The 19,326-nt window shown below is 33.5% G+C and overlaps 1 protein-coding gene across 1 annotated transcript in view; it reads left to right on the forward strand.

Moving 5' to 3' along the window:
• Positions 1–19,326, forward strand: part of ALMS1 (ALMS1 centrosome and basal body associated protein) — a 172,428-nt gene that overhangs the window by 31,062 nt on the left and 122,040 nt on the right. The window contains 6 exon segments of the mRNA XM_039852563.1: positions 5,667–5,862; positions 9,227–9,344; positions 10,538–11,028; positions 12,537–12,655; positions 12,760–12,909; positions 16,852–17,011. Of these exon segments, the coding sequence (XP_039708497.1) occupies positions 5,667–5,862; positions 9,227–9,344; positions 10,538–11,028; positions 12,537–12,655; positions 12,760–12,909; positions 16,852–17,011 (1,234 nt within the window).

The following is a 19,326-nucleotide window of genomic DNA, read 5'->3' on the forward strand; positions in this document are numbered from 1 at the left end:
CTTACCAGGAAAATAAGTAGAATTTCCAAGCAATGCTGAGTAACTTTGTGTCACTAATTAAAAGAAAACCAGTCTGGCTGTGTGCTTTCTTCAGCAGTGTGCTGCTGCTTGGATTCAAGTAAGAAGATTCAACCAGAACTGAACTTTTGCCAGGCAAATAGGATAGTGGGATAAAAGAGCAAGAAAGTTAAAGATGTTTGTAGGCAGTGATTATAAAGATGACTATGAAGTCTCAGAGTGGTAAAGAGGGAAATATAGGTAAGAAAGGAATTATGAAAAGTGTAAATGTGATAGGATAGTTATCTTCATGAGGTTAAAGAATTATTGCAGTTGAGCTAGAGTAGTAGAGTAAGTGATCTGTGAAGACACAGGATGGGCAGGAAAACAAATGAATACATCTCATGTCAGTAGGCAAGAATAACTGTGGGAGCACGCTTAAAACCATAGTCAAAGGGGGCTGTGACATGAGCCAGGCAGTAGAGATTTTGTTGTAGTGAGAGTCACAAAATGACTAGAATTCCCCAGCTTTAAAACCCTTTGTTGGCCCACTATCCTCTATAGAATGGGGTGATCGTAAAATAAAAAATTTAAAATTAATCATTCTCATATTTCTTTTATTTTCAAGTATTTATTAAAAATGTAAAAAGCATGTTCCTAATAGCAATTTTATGCTATAGATTTGACTAATTTATCCAGCATAGAAGGGATTGAGATATTTCGGAATGTCAAAGATTTACTATTCCATAATACTATAAACTAGTGGTCCTCAACCTTTTTAGTGCCAGGGACTGGTGCTCCTGTGATAATCTGAGGTCTGATAATCTTAGGTGGAGCAAAGGCAGTGATGCTAGTGCTGGGGAGTGGCTACAAATATAGAGGAAGCTTTGCTCGCTCTCCTGCAACACGGCCCAGTTCCTAATAGGCTACAGACCAGTACTGGTCCACAGCCTGGGGGTTGGGGACCACTGCCTTAAACCATAGATAAGTAGCATTAATATTTTAGAATATTTCTCTCTATCTTTTTTTCTCTATATATTTATATGACCGATATTAGGTAATAGACAGTTGTATATCTTTTTTAAAACACTTAACTGAAAGAGCATTTGATTAGTATATTTTAAATGCAGAAAATAACTCTTCAAAGATGAGTCTTGTTTGAAAATGTTTGTAAAAATCTTTCTAAATTGTAATACTTATTTTTATGGATTCTGAGTCATTTGGGAATGAAAAACAAATCTATATTCTCTTAAAAACATTTGTATCGGTCCCTAGGAAGACGACTCTAGTAATAGATTACAAAATAATGAAAATGCATTATATATCTAAGCATGTAGAGTTACCATCAATATAATGCCATCTTTTTATATTTTTATTTAAATAAACATAAAATTAAAGGGATTCATTATTTAACCAAAAATTTTAGATAAAACTACAAATGGAGGAAACATGGTAAAGAGAAAAACAGCTAAGTTAGAAAATATAATAAAATTGTTAAATTCAATATAGAAAAAATGAATACATTTCTTGTAAGTCCAGTCAAGAAATAAAAAACTTAATGAAATAGACTTAATATAAACCTATCAAAGCTTATAGAGGTGGACTAGGACTACAAAAGAGGAAATGGAGAAAGTTCTAATAGTATTAGCCATCAAAAAGGTTTCTGGATCTAATAGATTCACTGGTGAAATCATTTATATTTTCAAGGAAAATTGAATTTCCTTGTATAAAATAAATATGGAATAAAGTTGTAGAACATTTTAAAATACTGATTAATCTTATTATGATCCTGTATGAGTGAAAAAGTTAGAGACTGTGCTAGCAAATGTGATTGAGTTCGATCCACCACTACCAAGTAAGAAATGTGAAAATGTTGCAATATAAAGAAATATATTGCTATACTTTACCAGATTTAATTGAAAATGAAAGAAATGAAAAATGTCACAACTAAAACCACAGAAATACAAAAGACCACAAGAGACTACTACGAGCAGTTATACACTAACAAATTGGAAGAGATGGATAAATTTCTAGAAACATAACAACCTACCAAGACTGAATCAAGATGTCATAGAAAATCTGAACAAACCTATTACTAGTGAAAAGTTGAATCAGTAATTAAGAACCTTCTAACAAACAGAAAAGTCCAGGACCAGATGGCTTCATTGGTCTATCAAACCTTCTTAATATCAATCACTCTCAAACTCTTTCAAAAAAATAGAAGGGGAGAGAAACTCTTTCAAATTCATTTTATGAGGCAGCAGTACCCTGATACCAAAACCAGACAAAGATGCCACAAGAAGAAAAAATTATAGGCAATGAACAGAGATGCAAAAATCCTCAACAAAATATTAGCAAACCAAATTAAGCAATACATCGAAAGGATCATGCACCATGATCAAGTGGGATTTATTCTAGGAATGCAAGGATGTTTCAACATTCACAAATTTGTCAATGTGATATATACTTCATTAGCAAAATTAAGGATAAAAGTCATACGATCGTCTCAGTAGATGTAGAAAAAGCATTTGACAAAATTCTACATCCATTTATAATAAAAACTGTCAACAAAGCAGGTATAGAGGGAATGTGCCTCAACAGTAAAAGCCCATGGCTAGTATCATACTCAATGGTACAAAGCTGAAGGCTTTTCCTCTAAGATCAGGAACACTCACTGACAAGATGCGCGCTCGCCACTTTTATTCAACGTAGTTGGAACTCCTAGTCAGGTAGTTAGGCAAGCGAAAGAAATAAAAGGCAACCAAATCAAAAAGGAAGACGTAAAACTGTCTCTGTTCATAGATGACATGATTTATAATGAATAATGTTCTATGAAGTTGTAGGATATAAAATCAATACACAAAAATCAGTCGTGTTTCTATACACTAATAATGTACAATCAGAAAAAGAAAAAAAGAATCCCATTTACAATTATATCAAAAAGAATCAAATATCTAGGAAAAATGTAACCAAGTAGGTGAAAGATCTGTATACCGAAAACTATAAGACATTGATGAAAGAAGTTGAAGAAGACACACAAAAAAATGGAAAGATATTCCATGCTCATGAATTGGAAGAATCAATGTTAAAATGTCCATACTATTTAAAGCAATCTACAGATTCACTGCAGTCCCTGTCAATTCCAATGGCATTTTTCACAGAAATGAACAAAAAAAATCTCCAAATTTGTATGGAACTACAGAAGACTAATTGGAAAAGCAATCTTGAGAAAGAACAAAGCTGGAAGCATCGTGCTTCCTGATTTCAAACTATATTTCAAAGTTATAATAATCAGACAGTATGGTATTCGCATAAAAACAGACACATAGATCAGTGGAACAGAACAGAGAGCCCAGAAATAAACCCACGCATACATGGTCAATTTACAACAAAGGAGCCAAGAATATACAATAGGAAAAGGACAGTCTCTTCAATAGTGTTAGAAAAGCAGGACAGCCACATGCAAAAGAATGAAATTGAACCATTGTCTTATACTGTACATAAAAATTAACTCAAAATGGGTTAAAGATTTTAAGGTAAGACCTGAAACTATATAACTCCTAGAAGAAAACATAGGCAGTAAGCCCTTTGACATAGACCTTGGCTATGATTTTTTGAATCTGACATTAAAAGCAAAAGCGACAAAAAAAATGAGTGTGACTACATTAAACTGGAAAGCTTCTCTACAGCAAAAGAAACCCAAGAAAACCAGTGGAAAGAATATTTGCAAGTTGAATATCTGAAAAAGGCTTAATATCCAAAATATATAAATAACTCATATATAACTCAATAGGAAAAACCAAATAATCTACTTAGAAAATGGGCAGATGGTCTGAATAGACATTTTTCCAAAGGCATACAGATGGCCAACAGGTACATGAAAAGATAGCATCATTAATCGTCAGGGAAAAATGAAAATCAAAACCATAATGAGATACTATCTCAGACCTGTTTGAATAGCTATTATCAAAAAGACAAGAAATAATAAGTATTGGTAAGGATGCAGAGAAAAGGAAATCCTTGTACCCTCTTGGTGGAAATGTAAATTGGTACAGTTACTATGGAAAACAGTATGGAGATTCCTCTAAAAATTAAAAATAAAATTACCATATGATCCAGCAATTTCTCTTCTGGGTATTTATCCAAAGAAAATGAAAATACTAACTTGAAGATATATGTACCCCCATTTTCACTGCAGTTTTATTTACTATAGTCAAGATGTGCAAACAACCTAAGTGTCTATCGTTGGACGAATGGATAAAGAAAATGTTGTATATGTCATACAAAGGATAAAATCTTGTAATTAGTGACAACATGGATGGATCTTGAGGACATTATGCTAAATGAAATAAGTGGGACACAGAAAGACAAATACTGTATGATCTCTCTCATATGTGGACTCTAAAACAATAACAAAAAACGAAGCCCTAGATACAGAGAACAGATGGGTGATTCCAGGGGGTGGGAGAAATGGGTGAACCGTTTTTTCTTTTAGTTTAAATAAGTTGAATAAAAATTTTTTTAAAAAGAAAAAATGCTGGTTAATCTTATGACTATATATGACTGAAAATGTTAAAGACTGTGATATTGAATGTGATTAAAAGTCTAACCTACCACTATCAAATAAGAAATCAGAAGATGTTGCAATATAAAGACATCTATTGCTATACTTCGAGATTTAATTGGGAAAAAAGATGTTATGTAGTTTGATCAAATGTAGTGCTCGTCCTAGTCACATTAATTCAATGTGAAAATAAAAGAATACTTTCATAGCATGATAGGAATCATTTTCTTAATTATTAAGTAATACCAAATTTAGAAAGAAAATGCCTTATAAAAAAATGTTATCATCAGTATTTAGTTCAACTTTAATTTAACATTGCTACTTAGTGTAGTCTGTGGATTGGTGCCAGTTCATTAATTTCTTGTTACTGGTCTCTAAAGAGATAAGTACAAGAATTGAGCGGAAATATTTAGAAACTTTATAGCATTTTGACAGAGTGGTTTTATGAACTAGAAATGAGACATTTAGGCTTGTGTTTTATATTTGGGCTTATATATCTTTTAAATTTCATTTTTCTAGTTAGCTTGTCATTTTTATTTATTTTAATTTACTTGTTATTTTTTATTAGTATTTTAATAAAATGTCTTTCTGTGATGAATTAGATGTAGGAAAAACTGATGCTTCCCATAAGTATTTTTAGAAGCATTGCTGTGAATCATGCCACTAATGTAAGAGTAAGCATTTCAAAGAGACAAATGTGTCACTATTCATGGATATGATAATGTTACATATTGAAAGGAGCAAAGAGTCCACTAGAAACTAGTATAGCTAATAAGAATTAAGTATAGTGGTCACATGTAGAGAATATTGTAGCTTTAAGTGTGGAAATTTTTTTTTTTTAGTTTTATTGTAATTGTAAGATTTCATGTAGAACCAAATTTATTGTTTTAATGATGAGAACTGTTAAAGAATGGGTAGTAATGGGAAGGTCAAAGATATAGTTAACATTGTGAAAAACAGAACAGCCTTCCTTTTATAAACTTTGATGAGAATGTCATCAAATAGGAAGCTATATGATGCATGAGTGGACATTTTAATCTAAATGTTAATGTATGTTAATTCAGTTAATAACTTAGCATATTTTCCTTCAAAATTATTGTTTTAGAGAACAGAATCTTGGCATTTTCTTCCTCAAGAAATCGACTCTTCTCACACCTTGGATACAACTCAGACCAGGTTTAATGTGAGAAAGGAAAGGACAGAAGTGACAGACTCCCCCTCTGTGGAGGAAGGTATATTGACCCAATCAGAAAATCAAGTAAAGGAGCCCAACAGAGATCTCTTATGTTCTCCATTGCTAGGTAATGCCTCTTTTTTTTTTTTTTTTTTAAAAAAAAAACTAGTAGTAATACTTCACATTTATGGAACACTTTTGGGGAACTGCAAGTCCTGCATCTAAATCCTTTCTTGAGTTGAGCTCTGTAGAGCCATACTCACAGGTATTAGCTTATTTCTAGTTTTCCACACAGGCCAGCTGATGTAGTTATGTTAAATGTGCACTTGCCCTTCATTTAATCATATTCTATTGCTCATGGAAGGCAGAAAGGTGATGATTTCCTCTCTAGTGGATATGCATCCTCCGTCCTGATTTTGTGGAGGTTTTACTTGGGGTAAACCATATATCTTTTGACTACTCAGCAATGGAGACTCCATGATCCTTAAAATACAAATAAAAAACAAATGTTAATGCTTACCTCATTAGATTCTTAGAATTAGTTAAGGTATATGTTATTATTCTCAGTTTTCAGACCCAAAAATTGAGATAAAGAGGTTAAATGACTTGTCTGAGGTAGATCTTAGTGCTTTCCTCTGCTTAGTATAGAACTGATTTATTAGCTCTTTATAAAAGGTAAAGTTTAAATACGTTTCAAATCATCAAAGTAGGAGATAGAATTGTACTGTTAACACTTTGGATCATTGCTGGTATGTAAGAATGCTAAACCAATATGATAATTGAAATTTTTTCATATCTGAATTATAATTTGGACAAATATTTTATTTTTCCTTCAGATTTTTTTCCCCAAATATTTGAAAAACAAAAACAGAACACATTTTAGAATTAGCTTTCGTCAGAGGAATGGGATTCAGCCATGAGGTTGTTTTGTCAGAATATTTTAGGGGAGCATGAATAGGAATTAATTCTAATTATTTTCAAATGTAACCTAATGCTATCCAAATCAAAATATCAGTGCAATGTTTTCTGTGATGTGGATCATCAGAGTCAGTTTTAGTTTCACATTTTAAGAAAGTTGTTGACAACATTAATGTTCTTTTGTGAGAGGAGATACTTTGCTCTGATCAAGTATTTAAAGGGCTGTCATGCTAAAGAGAGAGCAACTTATTTTCATTTATTCATTTATTTAACAGATACCTAAGTACCTTTTCTGTGTTTGATGTTAGGGATATATAGATGAAAGCTACATCATCTTTTGGGAAGACAAGCCAGTAAAAAGAAAATGACAGTACCATATATAAGTATTTTAATGGTTTATAGCAGGATGTGCAAACTGCAGACCACGGGCCAAAGCCTGATTTTATATGAGCTAAGAATGGGTTTTGCATTTTTAAAAGATTGTAAAAACCAAAAAAAAGTATATGTGACTGAGACCATATATGACCAAGAAAGCCTAAAATATTTACTACCTGGCCTTTTATAAAAAAACTGTTTTCTAATTCCTAGTTTAGAGGTTAAAATGAGAATACATAACTTAATAGAGAGGCTATTTTAAAGTCGATATAAGAAAGAACTTTCTAATAGAGTCATTTAGTAGTGGAAAGGCTATATACCAACAAAAAAAAGTGAACTTATGTCATGGCAAACTATCAAGTAAATTTCTCTAATAATAGAATTTTAGCATTGGGTAGGAGAGCGTGTACATTTGAGCTTCTCAAATGTTTTCTAATGTAAAGCTTTTTAACACCAGCTTCTCATTTACTACAGATAAAACAGAATATTTTTAATTATTAGAACAGATCCCTGGATCTGATGAGCCAGGAAATTTCATCATTGCTGTGTTCATTCATGTTATGCATAAATATAGTCATTGCGGGGTATATTAGTCTCAGTAGTGGCAAATGTCATAATGAAAACCGGTGCTGGAAAGGTTAGTTCTCTAAAAAAACAGTGATCCAAGCTATCAACAGTATCTATATATGAGGAAATGCCGGCTCTTTGTTGAAAAACCTTAATGATTCTTAGAGGGGTGACTTATCAAGCTTATAAAATGAAGGTAGTGAAGTTTTAAGACTGAGTCTCTAAGCCAAGGCCAAAGAGGAACCATACCAATTGGTCCTTGGTGGAATAGGTTTCTCATTTTTAATTCATTCAGTAAATAAATAATAATAATTCTATTTTGAGTGCCTACTAAGTGAAGCAGGTACTTTGCTAGGCACTAAGATACAGCTGTGAATAAAGCAGACATGGAGTTTTTAATCTAGGTGAGAAGCAGACAGACCAAAGATTAAAACAAAAATGTCATGGTTATGATAGGGAAGGTGTACAGTGTTATAGGTATTCTGAAACCAAGAAAGTAAATTGTAGCAACAGTAGTACATTCATATTGAAAGAACCATTTAGTTTTAGCAAAATATCACCTATCTAGTTGAATTAATATTAAATAGGATGCTGTTGGTTGTATAGTTTTGTTTCTATTAATATTTAATTTTTTGTTTTGTAGTTGTATAAATCTTATAAGTAATAAGGAGTTTATACCTAGTCTGTACGTATTTAAGGGCATTATAATAAGAATTATTTAAGTTGGCATTCAGGAATTAAGAATATTTTTCCTTTAAGTCTGCAGTTCTCAAACTTTTTCGTCACAGGACTACTTTTCACACTTTAAAGTTACTGAAGACTCTAAAGACATTTTGTTTAATGTGGGTTATTGGTGTTGTCCTATAGTAGAAATTAAAACTCACCATTTTATAAAAGATTATTAACTCATTAAACATAACTTCATTGTATTTATCATAAATTATATAGCTTTTTAGAAAAACATATTACAAAACAAAATATTTAGAAGAGTAACATTCTTTTACTTAAAAAACTCTGACATCTGACTTAATAGAAAACAAGTAGTTTCTGATACCTGCTTCTGCATTCAATATCATACATGGTGTTGCTTCTGGAAAATTCTAGTATACCCTTGTGAGAGAATGAGTAAGGCACATGATATTTTAATATTATTTTGAGTATAGTTGGGACCCTCGGCACCTCCTAAGAATGTCTTAGGGATTCCCAGGAGCCTGTGGACCACACTTTGATATAAGATGGAAAAAATCACTCATATGGCTAAAAGCACTTGCTAAAAAGTTAATGTTTAGGTTCAGATCTTACTCTGGCACTTAGGCTATTGAATATAGACAAATTATTTAATATTCCTTAAGTTTTGTAGTCATGTTTCCTCTCCTATAAAATGGATTTAATAATACCCACCCATCCTTCAAGATTGTCATGGGATTGAATGAAATATTATATGTTTAGGGCTTGGACCTAGTCAGGCTATCAGTAAATGGTAGTTGCTGCTGCTCATTAGTATGTTAGCATATTAAAGCTTGTAGAAACTTCCAGATGGTGGCATATTTAGGTTCTTTAAAGTATTACGTGGCTGAACTAAACAGTTAATTTTCAGCATTCTCAATATTTTCATATTTGAAACTTTGCAGTCATACAAGACAGTTTTGCTTCTCCTGATTTGCCTTTGCTGACATGTTTGACACAAGATCAAGAGTTTGGGCCTGATTCCTTATTTCATGAAAGTGAACTAGATTTTGCACCTCTGAGGTAGGATGGTTTATTTTTTCTGTTTGCATGTAACCTTTTCTACTCTTCCTTTTCTTGTTCTTGGTTGTTACTAATAGTAATGACTTCAGCCTAAGGTGAGACTTTGGGATGGAGGTTAGATAATCTCAGAACACACTCTGAAGGTAGCAAAGGCCTAAGTTAAGACATGATGCATATCAATCTGTCATAGTAATATATATGTAAAAATGAGCCAACTTACTATAGTTTATTTTAAAATAATTTCTAATATATTCTAGCATTTCTGGTATATTTTAATTTAGAAGGCACACCGGATTTTTCTTTTTTATATATTTCTCCTTTTGCGTCCCATCAGCCCACCCCCATTTTGTAAAAAACATTTATTTCATAGTCACTTAACTTGTTTGGCACTCTCTTTTTGGTCAGCTGATATTGAATGAGCCTAGGTATCTTTCCTTACCTTATAAGAGGTGTGAATATGAAGTAATAAGATTTTTTTAACAGATGAAGTCCAAATTAATAGTTATTTCAAACTAATACCCTTAGAATAGTCATATGGGAGACAAGTCTGGAATTCTCTCCAACATTTGAAATTATCCAAAAATGTTTTATTTTAGAACTAAAAAAAAAAAGAAACCTTATATTTAAAACTACAGATGTTTACCTAGTAAAAATCTCTGCCCTTCTGCTTTGTATTACTTTATCATTTTACAATTACTCTTATGACAAATGTTTTGTATGTTGAAGTTACTGTTTTATTTTTGGGAGTAGATCACTTCTTACGTGGTTTTCAAGAGCATAATAAATTTTAAAAAAGCATAATAAATGACTAAGAAAAGAATTAATGCAGGTTAAGTAGATTTTAAATTATGGTAGGTCATAAACATTTTAATTAGTAAAGTTTGAATTTTTCTTTAAAGAATAATATTTTTTGGTCAGTATGAAAATATTTATGTTTTTTGGCAATATTGTTTTAGGGGAAGCCTGAGAAAATACCAGTCATAGGATGGTGGTTCACCTTTGTTTATAAACAATTTGCCTTGTTTAGTCATTAGTCACCTTAAAGGAATTTGAAATTAGAACTTTGTTTTTATTAGAACACGCTTTTCAAATAACCCCGATATCAGTGACATAACAGCTTAAGTGTTTTTTCATGTTAAAAAAATAATTTTTTAAAATGTGTAATTTACTTATTTTTAACTGTATATTTTCAGGGGAATTCCTGGTAAGTCTGAAGATACCGAGTGGTTTTCTCGACCGTCTGAAGTTAGTGAAGCTTTATTCCAGGCAGCCTCGGAAGTAGCTTCAGATTTAGGTAACAGTCGCTTTAGTGTATCTCAGCACCCACTTATAGGTAGTTCAGCTGTAGAGTCTCAGGGCTCTTTTTTACCTCCTGAACAAGGAACCAAAGAGGAGACTATTTCATCTGATACAGTTGATGAACTGAAAACCCCCAAAGACTCTGATAGTTATGCTCTTTGTTCATATATGTCATGGAAGACACAAGAAGTTACACAGGAGCCAGAAACTGATTTAGCTGATAAAGATCAAGTTTCCTTTTCAACTTCATCTGATACAAGTGATGAATGCGTAACTCCTAAAGAAAGTGACACTTTTGTTGCTGCTTGTTCGTATGTGCAGTATTGGAAACAGGAATTTTTACAGCAATCAGAAAACTATTTAACCAGAGAGGACCATGATCCTTGTTCAGATTCATCTGACACAACTGATAAAAATAAAATTCCTGAGGGAAGTGACAGTTTTAGCACCCCTATTTCATGTATGCCATGGAGCAAACAGGGAGTTTCATATCATCCAGGAACATGTTTAATCGGTAAGGACCGTGTTTTTTTTCCGCATGAAGTTGGTCCTCATTTTAATAATAAAATGTCATGTTCTTTCTTGTATTGCTTGTTGGAAAAAAAAATGTCTGATAGTCATTACTTTGAAAGTGTTTATTTAAGGCCTCCAGCTGAGAATGAGGTGAAACAAAAGATGGATTCTTTGGAAGATTATGAAAGAAATGAAGACGGTCCGGGGAAAGAATTTTCTCAATGTTTTGAGCTAAAGGAGAATAGCAGTACTTTAGTATTTTCAGAGGCGCATCCCACATCTTCAGAAATACAGTGTGTTGAGAATGTTATTGTTCCTGATAATTCTGTAAAAGTTTCAGAAACACAAATACTCTCCAGGGGACATGAAGCCTCTACTGTAGAGGCTTCTGGTGGTCTTCTTCAGACTGTTAGATCCAACTTGGATGAGACATCAGAACAACTGTATTTTCGAGAGGAAAGAAACCAAAAGACAAGTTCTGCTTTTGGTGGGAAAAATGTTGATGCTACTGGTCATGTAGCCTTTGAGGCAGTTATTGCCTCTATTGAACCTTCCAGGAAAGAGAGGATAGTAAATGAAATCCAAACTGACATCAATAAATCTTTTACAAATGACAGCCAACAAAGTGAACCAAAAAATTCAGAGCTTTCCTTATTAAGTTGTAATGATAAAACTCTTTATTTGGTAAGGCTAGTCATCCACGCTGCCACTCTACTCCTGGGGTGTTTGAACCAGCAGCTTCAAAATCATTGTTGCATAAAAAAGATGATATTAGCTCCCTGTACTGGCATCCTAATTTAAAATCACTCCCCAGTGCTCCTCAGGAAATGTTCATTAAGCCACCTTCTTTTATTCCAGAGCCTAAGTCATCTGCTTCTTTAAGTGAAAAATCTCACAGCCAGGTTGCTGGTCTTTGCAAAACGCAGTCAGCTTTGTTTCAGTGTGATATGGACAGTGAACCATTTCTTCCTATTGGGAAGATAAAGTCTGTTCCTGCTCTTGACCTTGCAGAGAGGATAGAATCTTCAGACATTATTTATCCACTGAAAGTATCAACTTCGGATTTTTTACAAGATTTAAAGCAGCAACCCTTTGAAGAAGTTGCAAATTCCTCAGACTATATTTTGGGTAAGAATGTAAATTCTAGTCATGTCATTGAAGGTCCATCTGCAGCTGTAGAAAGTAGCTTTTCAGCAAACTTGGCATATGATGCAAAGTCATAAGGTGCTTTACCAATGACTAGCAATGCATCATTAATTGCAGTTGGCCAAGAGAAATTTCTGAAAGCTGATCTAGGCCTAGGTGAAATTCCTCGGCCTATGGGAGCCAAGTCCAGTTTTACGATACATACAATTATGCAAAATGACTCCTATTTTGTAGAAGGCCTCCAGGGGAAGGCTGAATCTGACATCTTTACTCTGGGTGATGATACTGAATGCTGTAGCCTAGATGAAAATGCTGTTGTGTGCAGTAAAAGAGTTGCCGAACTACAAAGAGAGGTGAGACATAGTAAACTGATAGTTGGGGGAAACATGGTCTTTTCCTGTATTGTTTCAGGAAATGGTATTGTTATTTGTTTTTATTTTACCTAACTATTTCCCAGGTATGTGACCAAAGTGACTTGACTGATGAGTGCATTGAGCTAGCAGGCTTCGAAAATTTGCTTGATGATCTAGATATTTGTGACAGCTCCCTGCAGTGGCAGTCTGATTTACATCTACCATCCAAAGAAGAGAGCAGTTTTGAAGAGCTTGTAAGTTTTTCCATTTGACATTTCTAATGGGATTGAGAGAGAAATATTTTAGTTGAAAAATGGGGATAAGAGTACCCATTTCTATCGTCTAATACCTATTTGTGACTTGTAATCTGGTCTTCATATGATATGTAGAATTAAGATCCATTAATTTGTTAGAGATTGGCATAAAAGAAATATTTGTGTTTTGTAGACTGTAAGACTTAGCGTGTTCAGTGGTGTTTTGGAAAAGGCCATCCTTTGGAGCTCCCAGATCTTTCATCTTGAGGCATCCCAACTCTTGCAAGTTGTGCCAGCAAGAACCTTTGGGACAGTGTTAAGATTAGATTAATTCATGGAAGCTTTGATTTGTGCTTTTCTCCCCCCTCCTGCCTTCAACGTACAAGCCTTGGAATAGGCCCCGGAAGTATTCAAGTATTTCTTCTTAGAAGCTCATTAAAGATTTGACTTCAGAGGTATTTTGAAAATGATAAGAACTGTGTTTCCTAGGAAAGGATACTGAGGTGCTTAATGTTCAAACTAGTCAGTGTTCCCAAAGAAAACTACCCTCTTCCTAAATGAGCACTATACTAACGTATTATTACATTCCCTTTCTCTCTCTATTTTATCATCATCATTGTGTGTGTACTAGAAAATTATAACTTTGGGGCGTTAGAAAAATTCTTTGTCAACCTTTCTTTTATACAAGACTTTATTTTCCTGAATCCTTGAGTCCCTTGGCTTTAATGTTCCTCTGGTTCCATTGCCCATTCGTTTTTGTCTGATACTATAAGTTCCAACCTGGGTCCCACTTCTTTATAATATATCCTTATATCCTATTAGTCATTGAATGCAGTTAGATAATATATATGGTATACTTAATGTTACTTTCCTTTTCCTGTTTTCCCATGTATAAGATTAGTATGTTATTGGAAAACGACTTTGGGTTGAAACCATATTTAGACTTTTATGTTAAGACAGTTGGCAAGAGGAAATGAATAAAGATATTTTGATGAACTTCTCCTTTTATTTATAATTTGTTGAATTTGAAAAGAATTTTAATATAGAGAATTGTTAGGTTTTATTATCTTCAACATTCTAAAGTAGGCCTTGTTCGGTTCTAATATTCAATCTAATAACAGTGGGGATGAAAATGATAGCTAACACTGTTAAAATACAATGCTAAGTTTTACTTACATCAGTTTGTTTAGTCGTTTCATCAATCCTGTCAGGTAGGATTATTATCATCTCCATTTTACAATTAATGCTTAGAGGGTTAGGGAACTTGCTTGTGATCATTTAGCAAGTAGGGAACTAGTATTTGAAACTAACCTTATCTGTGTACTTAAGCACTATGCCATAAACTGCCTCCGTGTTTAGCTATTCTTTTTGTTTGTTTGTTTCAAGTATACAATACATTGGTTATACCTTTAAATAGGTTATGAAATGATCCCCCTGATTATTCTGTCTTCCCTCTGGCTCTACACATAGCCATTACCTTACTACTGTCTGCATTCCCTATGCCGTGCTTCCCATTCCCATGACCCTCTCTCAACTACTAATTTGTATTTAGCTATTCTTTAGTGAAACCAAGGCTAAGCTTTGGAATTTTTTGGCAGGAATGAAGGTTTTGAAGTCAACTTCAATAAGAGTGACAAAATATGATCAATTTTAAACTTAGAGTTTCCAATATTTTTTATAGTACTACTTTTGTAATTTGCATCAACTTTTTCATATAAATAGACTATATTTAAAGAAATGAAGATATATATTCAGTTAATAATGACATGCTGAGATTAACTCTGACCACATTCCAAATTTTATTTGCCCTTAACTATAGCCTTAAGTATATTTTTTTCAGTCTAGGGAGGATGCTGTTCCCTGTGTTCTTCATTCTTAGCTCTATTCTATGGTCTGGGAGTTACATAATGCCAGTATTAGGGAAGCAAGGAGTCAGATATGGCACTAATCTTCCCATGTGCCTCAGCTTGTCTCAGAGGGCTTGAAATGCCTTGGTTTCTTCTATGTAGCATTTATATAGTGACTGGCTGATACTTCTTTTCACTTCACTGAAACTAGACTACTAGACACTCACCAGTGGTTTCCTATTCTTTATCATTATTTTCTTTCTTTCTTGTTTCTAGTAGCAGCATATTACATTCTTTTAGCCTCTGTGATAAAATACTGTTTCAGTATCCCTTATTTTGGTCATGTAACTCTAAATATTAATTGTTTACTCCTCAGATTTATTTTCTCTTTGTTTAGTTGCCTTCCCCCCCCTCCCCACCCCTGACCTATTTTCCTTTCAAGTTTTAAATGCTTTTCTCTGTGTGGATGGTTAATATCTCTGGTTTTAGACCCTAATAGACCTATATGCTGTCACGCATGAAATTTTCTTGTGAACATTCCAATCACCTCAAATTCAACTTGCTTATATCAAAATAACATCTTTTTCCTAAAATCAGACTGACTTGTAGATTTTCTCAGTTCTTTAGAGGTGTAAGCATTTCTTGGTTTCTTTGTTCACAGTTTTTAATTCTTCATATTGATTAAAACTGGGACATGAACCAATCTTTGATTTTTTTCCCCCCTCTGATTCCTTCCATTTTCAGTTAGTAATGAAGATCTGCTGATCTCTTAAATAAATACTTCTCATCTTTTTCATTCTACATTTTCTTTTGTTTTACCTACTCTATCTTTGTATGTATTTTGAAGCTTTAATATAATGAAATTTTATTGAAATCAAGATTGGAATGGAACTGTTTTCTTCAAATTAAACACACATATGCACACACTTAAGTATCATATATATGATATTATATGTTAATGAGCTATACTTCAAAAAAATCTCCTTTAGGAGTGGAAGAATTGAAAACCAAGAACTTTGTGCTATGTTTAGAGCAGGGTTCCTCTGCACTGTTGTCACTTATGGTTAGATAAATTCTTTGTCACGTGGGGCTGTTCTGTGCATTTTAGGATGTTTAGCAACATCTCTGGCTTCTACTCACTAGATGCCAGTAGCATCTTCCCTAAAGTTATGACAGTGAAAAATGTCTCCAGGCCTTGCCAGGTGTTCCTTGGTAAGAGAGAGGTGGGTGGATGCAGAATCTCCCTCAATTAAGAATCACTGGTCTGGAGAAACCTATATGGGCAGGAGTAGTAGAATATTTATTTCCATACCCTACCAGCTTCCTAAGAATGTTCATTACTTCATATTGAAAAAACCTTGATAAAGAGGGTAGAAAAATTCATGCTTATGTACATATAATTTTAGACTCCCTCCTGAGAGGTCATCACTGAATAACCTTTTTAGGAAAATAAAGAAACCTAAAACTGAGAAGTTGTGTACGTTTATGTTCTAACATCACCAATAATGGTTTCTAATTTCTTTCCTATCAAGGACTTTTTGGGATCTGATGAAACTTTAGGAACTTCTTTTTTAGCATTTAACCTTTACTTCACTATCAGTTTATATTTCCTGCTACTTTAGTTTCAAGAAATTTGAGGACTTCTGTTTTTTGGTAACTGATCAGGTTTTTGATGCTTTTATTTTTCTTCGAAACATTTGTGGATTTCTTGAAAATATTCCTGTTATTTTCTCTTTCTTTTCCACAATATACCTCTCCTTCTCAAAAATAAACAAATAAAATCCTTGTACCATAGTTCAAATCCTGCAGTGATCATATTATTATAAGGAGCAAACTCTGAGTAACAGAACACGCCTAGGCCCCCTGTTTTAATATTCAATACAGGCAGACTTCCAGACCCTCAGAATAATTTGTAGAGCCTTCTTGGAATTGACCAAGCAAGATATGACCTGTATATGACTTCAGGAGGATTGAGAATATAATCTTAAGGAACTAGTATAACTGCTTAGTATTTATTTTCATAAAAATTAGCTTTGTTTTTTAGCTGATGAACTCTAAAATTAATCTTATTTTTTTCATTTTTCATCTTTCATAGGTAGGTCATTCTAATATGGACATTAATCAGTCTTTTTCATCTGCATTGCCTCCATTTGTTCCTCATGAGCCAACCAGAGAGTTTGAATATCACTCTTCAGATCTCAGAATGTTGAGGGTATCTCCTGAGATTATGCCAGAGACTTTTATACATTTAGCAGGTACGTAGAGAAGGAGGTATTAAGTGTCCTTATGGCTAGCTTGTTAAAAATATCTTGCTGTGGCTAATTTATTTTTGAATTCCTGCAATAATGTTAACTTTGGATTAGGTATACTTATAAATGCCCAGGTCTTCTATAAGATGAATCATTTGATTTTTCATTGCATTCTTCATGACAGTATTTAGAACTGAATTACATGGAGGAGTCAGCTTGTTTCGATATTCCTTCCTGTGACTCAAAGGGAAATATAAATTAATTGAATACAAGAGGGTGAGAGTGGATGCAAATGAGTTTGTAGAGAGGAAATTGAGAGCTCAGTATTGTGGTAGAAAGCAAGATCATCTGCTGTGGGAGGTGGGGACTGGTGGAGGTGTTAGGGGGTTAGAGGAGGGAAGCTTGATGAAGGCTCAGAATTTATGTTGAAGTGAATAGGGGATGGAGCTAACCACGGACAAGCAAAAGGATTGGCTGAGAAGTTATCTTAGGTTGGAGATGATTTTATAACGTTGTTGGCCTGTATAGCATCTCTGATTTTTCTTTACTAAAACTCAGAAATGAAGATCAATTACAGGATTGATCTGTGGTTGAGGGATTTGTTGAGTGGATAGGTGTGGTGGAAGGATAGCAGTGGAAAGAAATCAGTGAGAGTTGATTAGCTATTGTTTTCAGCCTGCATAGGGAAAGAAAATAATTCAGGATAGTTGTTAGTCTGGGAGAAAATAGAACAGAAGTTTAATAGATGAAGTGGGTATGGGTTACTGAGAGAGCTAGAAGAATGGGTAATTTTCATCAGAGCAAGGTAGTACATTTAAATGAGAATCAGTCTGAAGGGTGATAAGATCCATTGCTTGGCCCTGGGGTTAGATAGTAGAAGTTGAATAAAGATCACTGGGATAAAGTAAAATTGAAATTTGGAGGCTAGCTAATTGGATTGATTAACTGTATTTAAATATTTTGAGATTATGTGGGATTTGGGGTTTAGGGAAAGCCTGTGTTCCAGACTTTGAAGTCTTCAAACAATGAGTGGAAGTAACTGGGAGTTGCAAGGAGAACGTGATAGATGGAGGATTGAATTGAAGCTGTTTGTGGCTTAAGTTTCCAAGAGATTTTTTGTGTTTGGTTTTTTGTTGTTGTTGATGTTAAGTTTGTTTATTTGAAGAAGGTGGAAAATAATGGTAAGGAAATCATTGTGAGAGATAGTTAATTGCCAACTTCCATATCTCCTTCCAGAGTCATGTTTCAGAAGGCTGCAAAGGCAACAATATTATCAAGAGGAAAATCAAGTTTTTTAAGGCAAAAAGTTGGGGAGTAGTGTCTAAAATTTTTGAGAAAGGTTGTTTATTAAAAACAATGATTTCAAAGAGCACAGAGGAAAGAAGGGAGGGAAGGAATAAATAGCAGGAGGAACCAAGGTAAGAAAACAAAGCAGGATTAAAGTATGGAGTCAGGAGACTGTTGTAGCAGGTATGAAATTGCATTGAATCTGTAGATTAGTTTTGGGAATATTGCCATCTTAATATTAAATATTTTGATCAATAAATATGGGATATCTTTCCATTTCTTTAGTCATTCTTCATTTCTTTCAACAGTATTTTATAGTTTTCAGTTTATGTCTTGCACTTTGTTAAATTCTAAGTATTTTAATCTTTTGGTGTTATTGTAAAATGAATTATTTATTTTTAATTTCACTTTTGAACTATTCATTGCCACTGTTTAGAAATACAGTTGGCTTTTGTATGTTAATCTTGTAGCCTGCAATCTTGCTTCACTGCTTATTTATTCTAATAATTTTGTGTGTATTTTTAATAATTTTTCTATTTAAGAGCATGTCATCTGCAAATAGAGATAGTCTTAATTCTTCCTATCCAATACAGATGTCTTTTATATATTTTATTTCCCTAGTTGCCTTGATTAGAACCTCCAATACAGTGTTGCATAGATGTGGCAAGAACAGACATCATTTATGTAAAGATGTTAAATTTTATTTTGTCAAATGTTTTCCGCATCTTTTATAATGACCTGATGGTTTTCCCCTTTATTCTAATAATATGGTACAGTACGGTACATTATTAATTAATTTTCATGTGTTGAACCTACCGTGCATTAGTGGTTATATTTGCCATTGGTTATGGTGTATAATCCTTTTGGTATGTTGCTGGTTTCTTTTGCTAGTAATTTTTTTGAAGAATTTTGTGTTTGTAGTCATAATAGGTATTGGTGTATAGATTTCTTGGGATTTTGTTGTTGTTGGGTTTTGGTATCAGGGTTATAGAGTCATAAGTAGAGTTGGAAGCATCTCTCTCTATTCTACTTTT

Source organism: Pteropus medius, unplaced genomic scaffold (assembly GCF_902729225.1).
Source record: "Pteropus medius unplaced genomic scaffold, Ma_sr-lr_union100, whole genome shotgun sequence".
Taxonomy (NCBI): Eukaryota; Metazoa; Chordata; class Mammalia; order Chiroptera; family Pteropodidae; genus Pteropus; species Pteropus medius.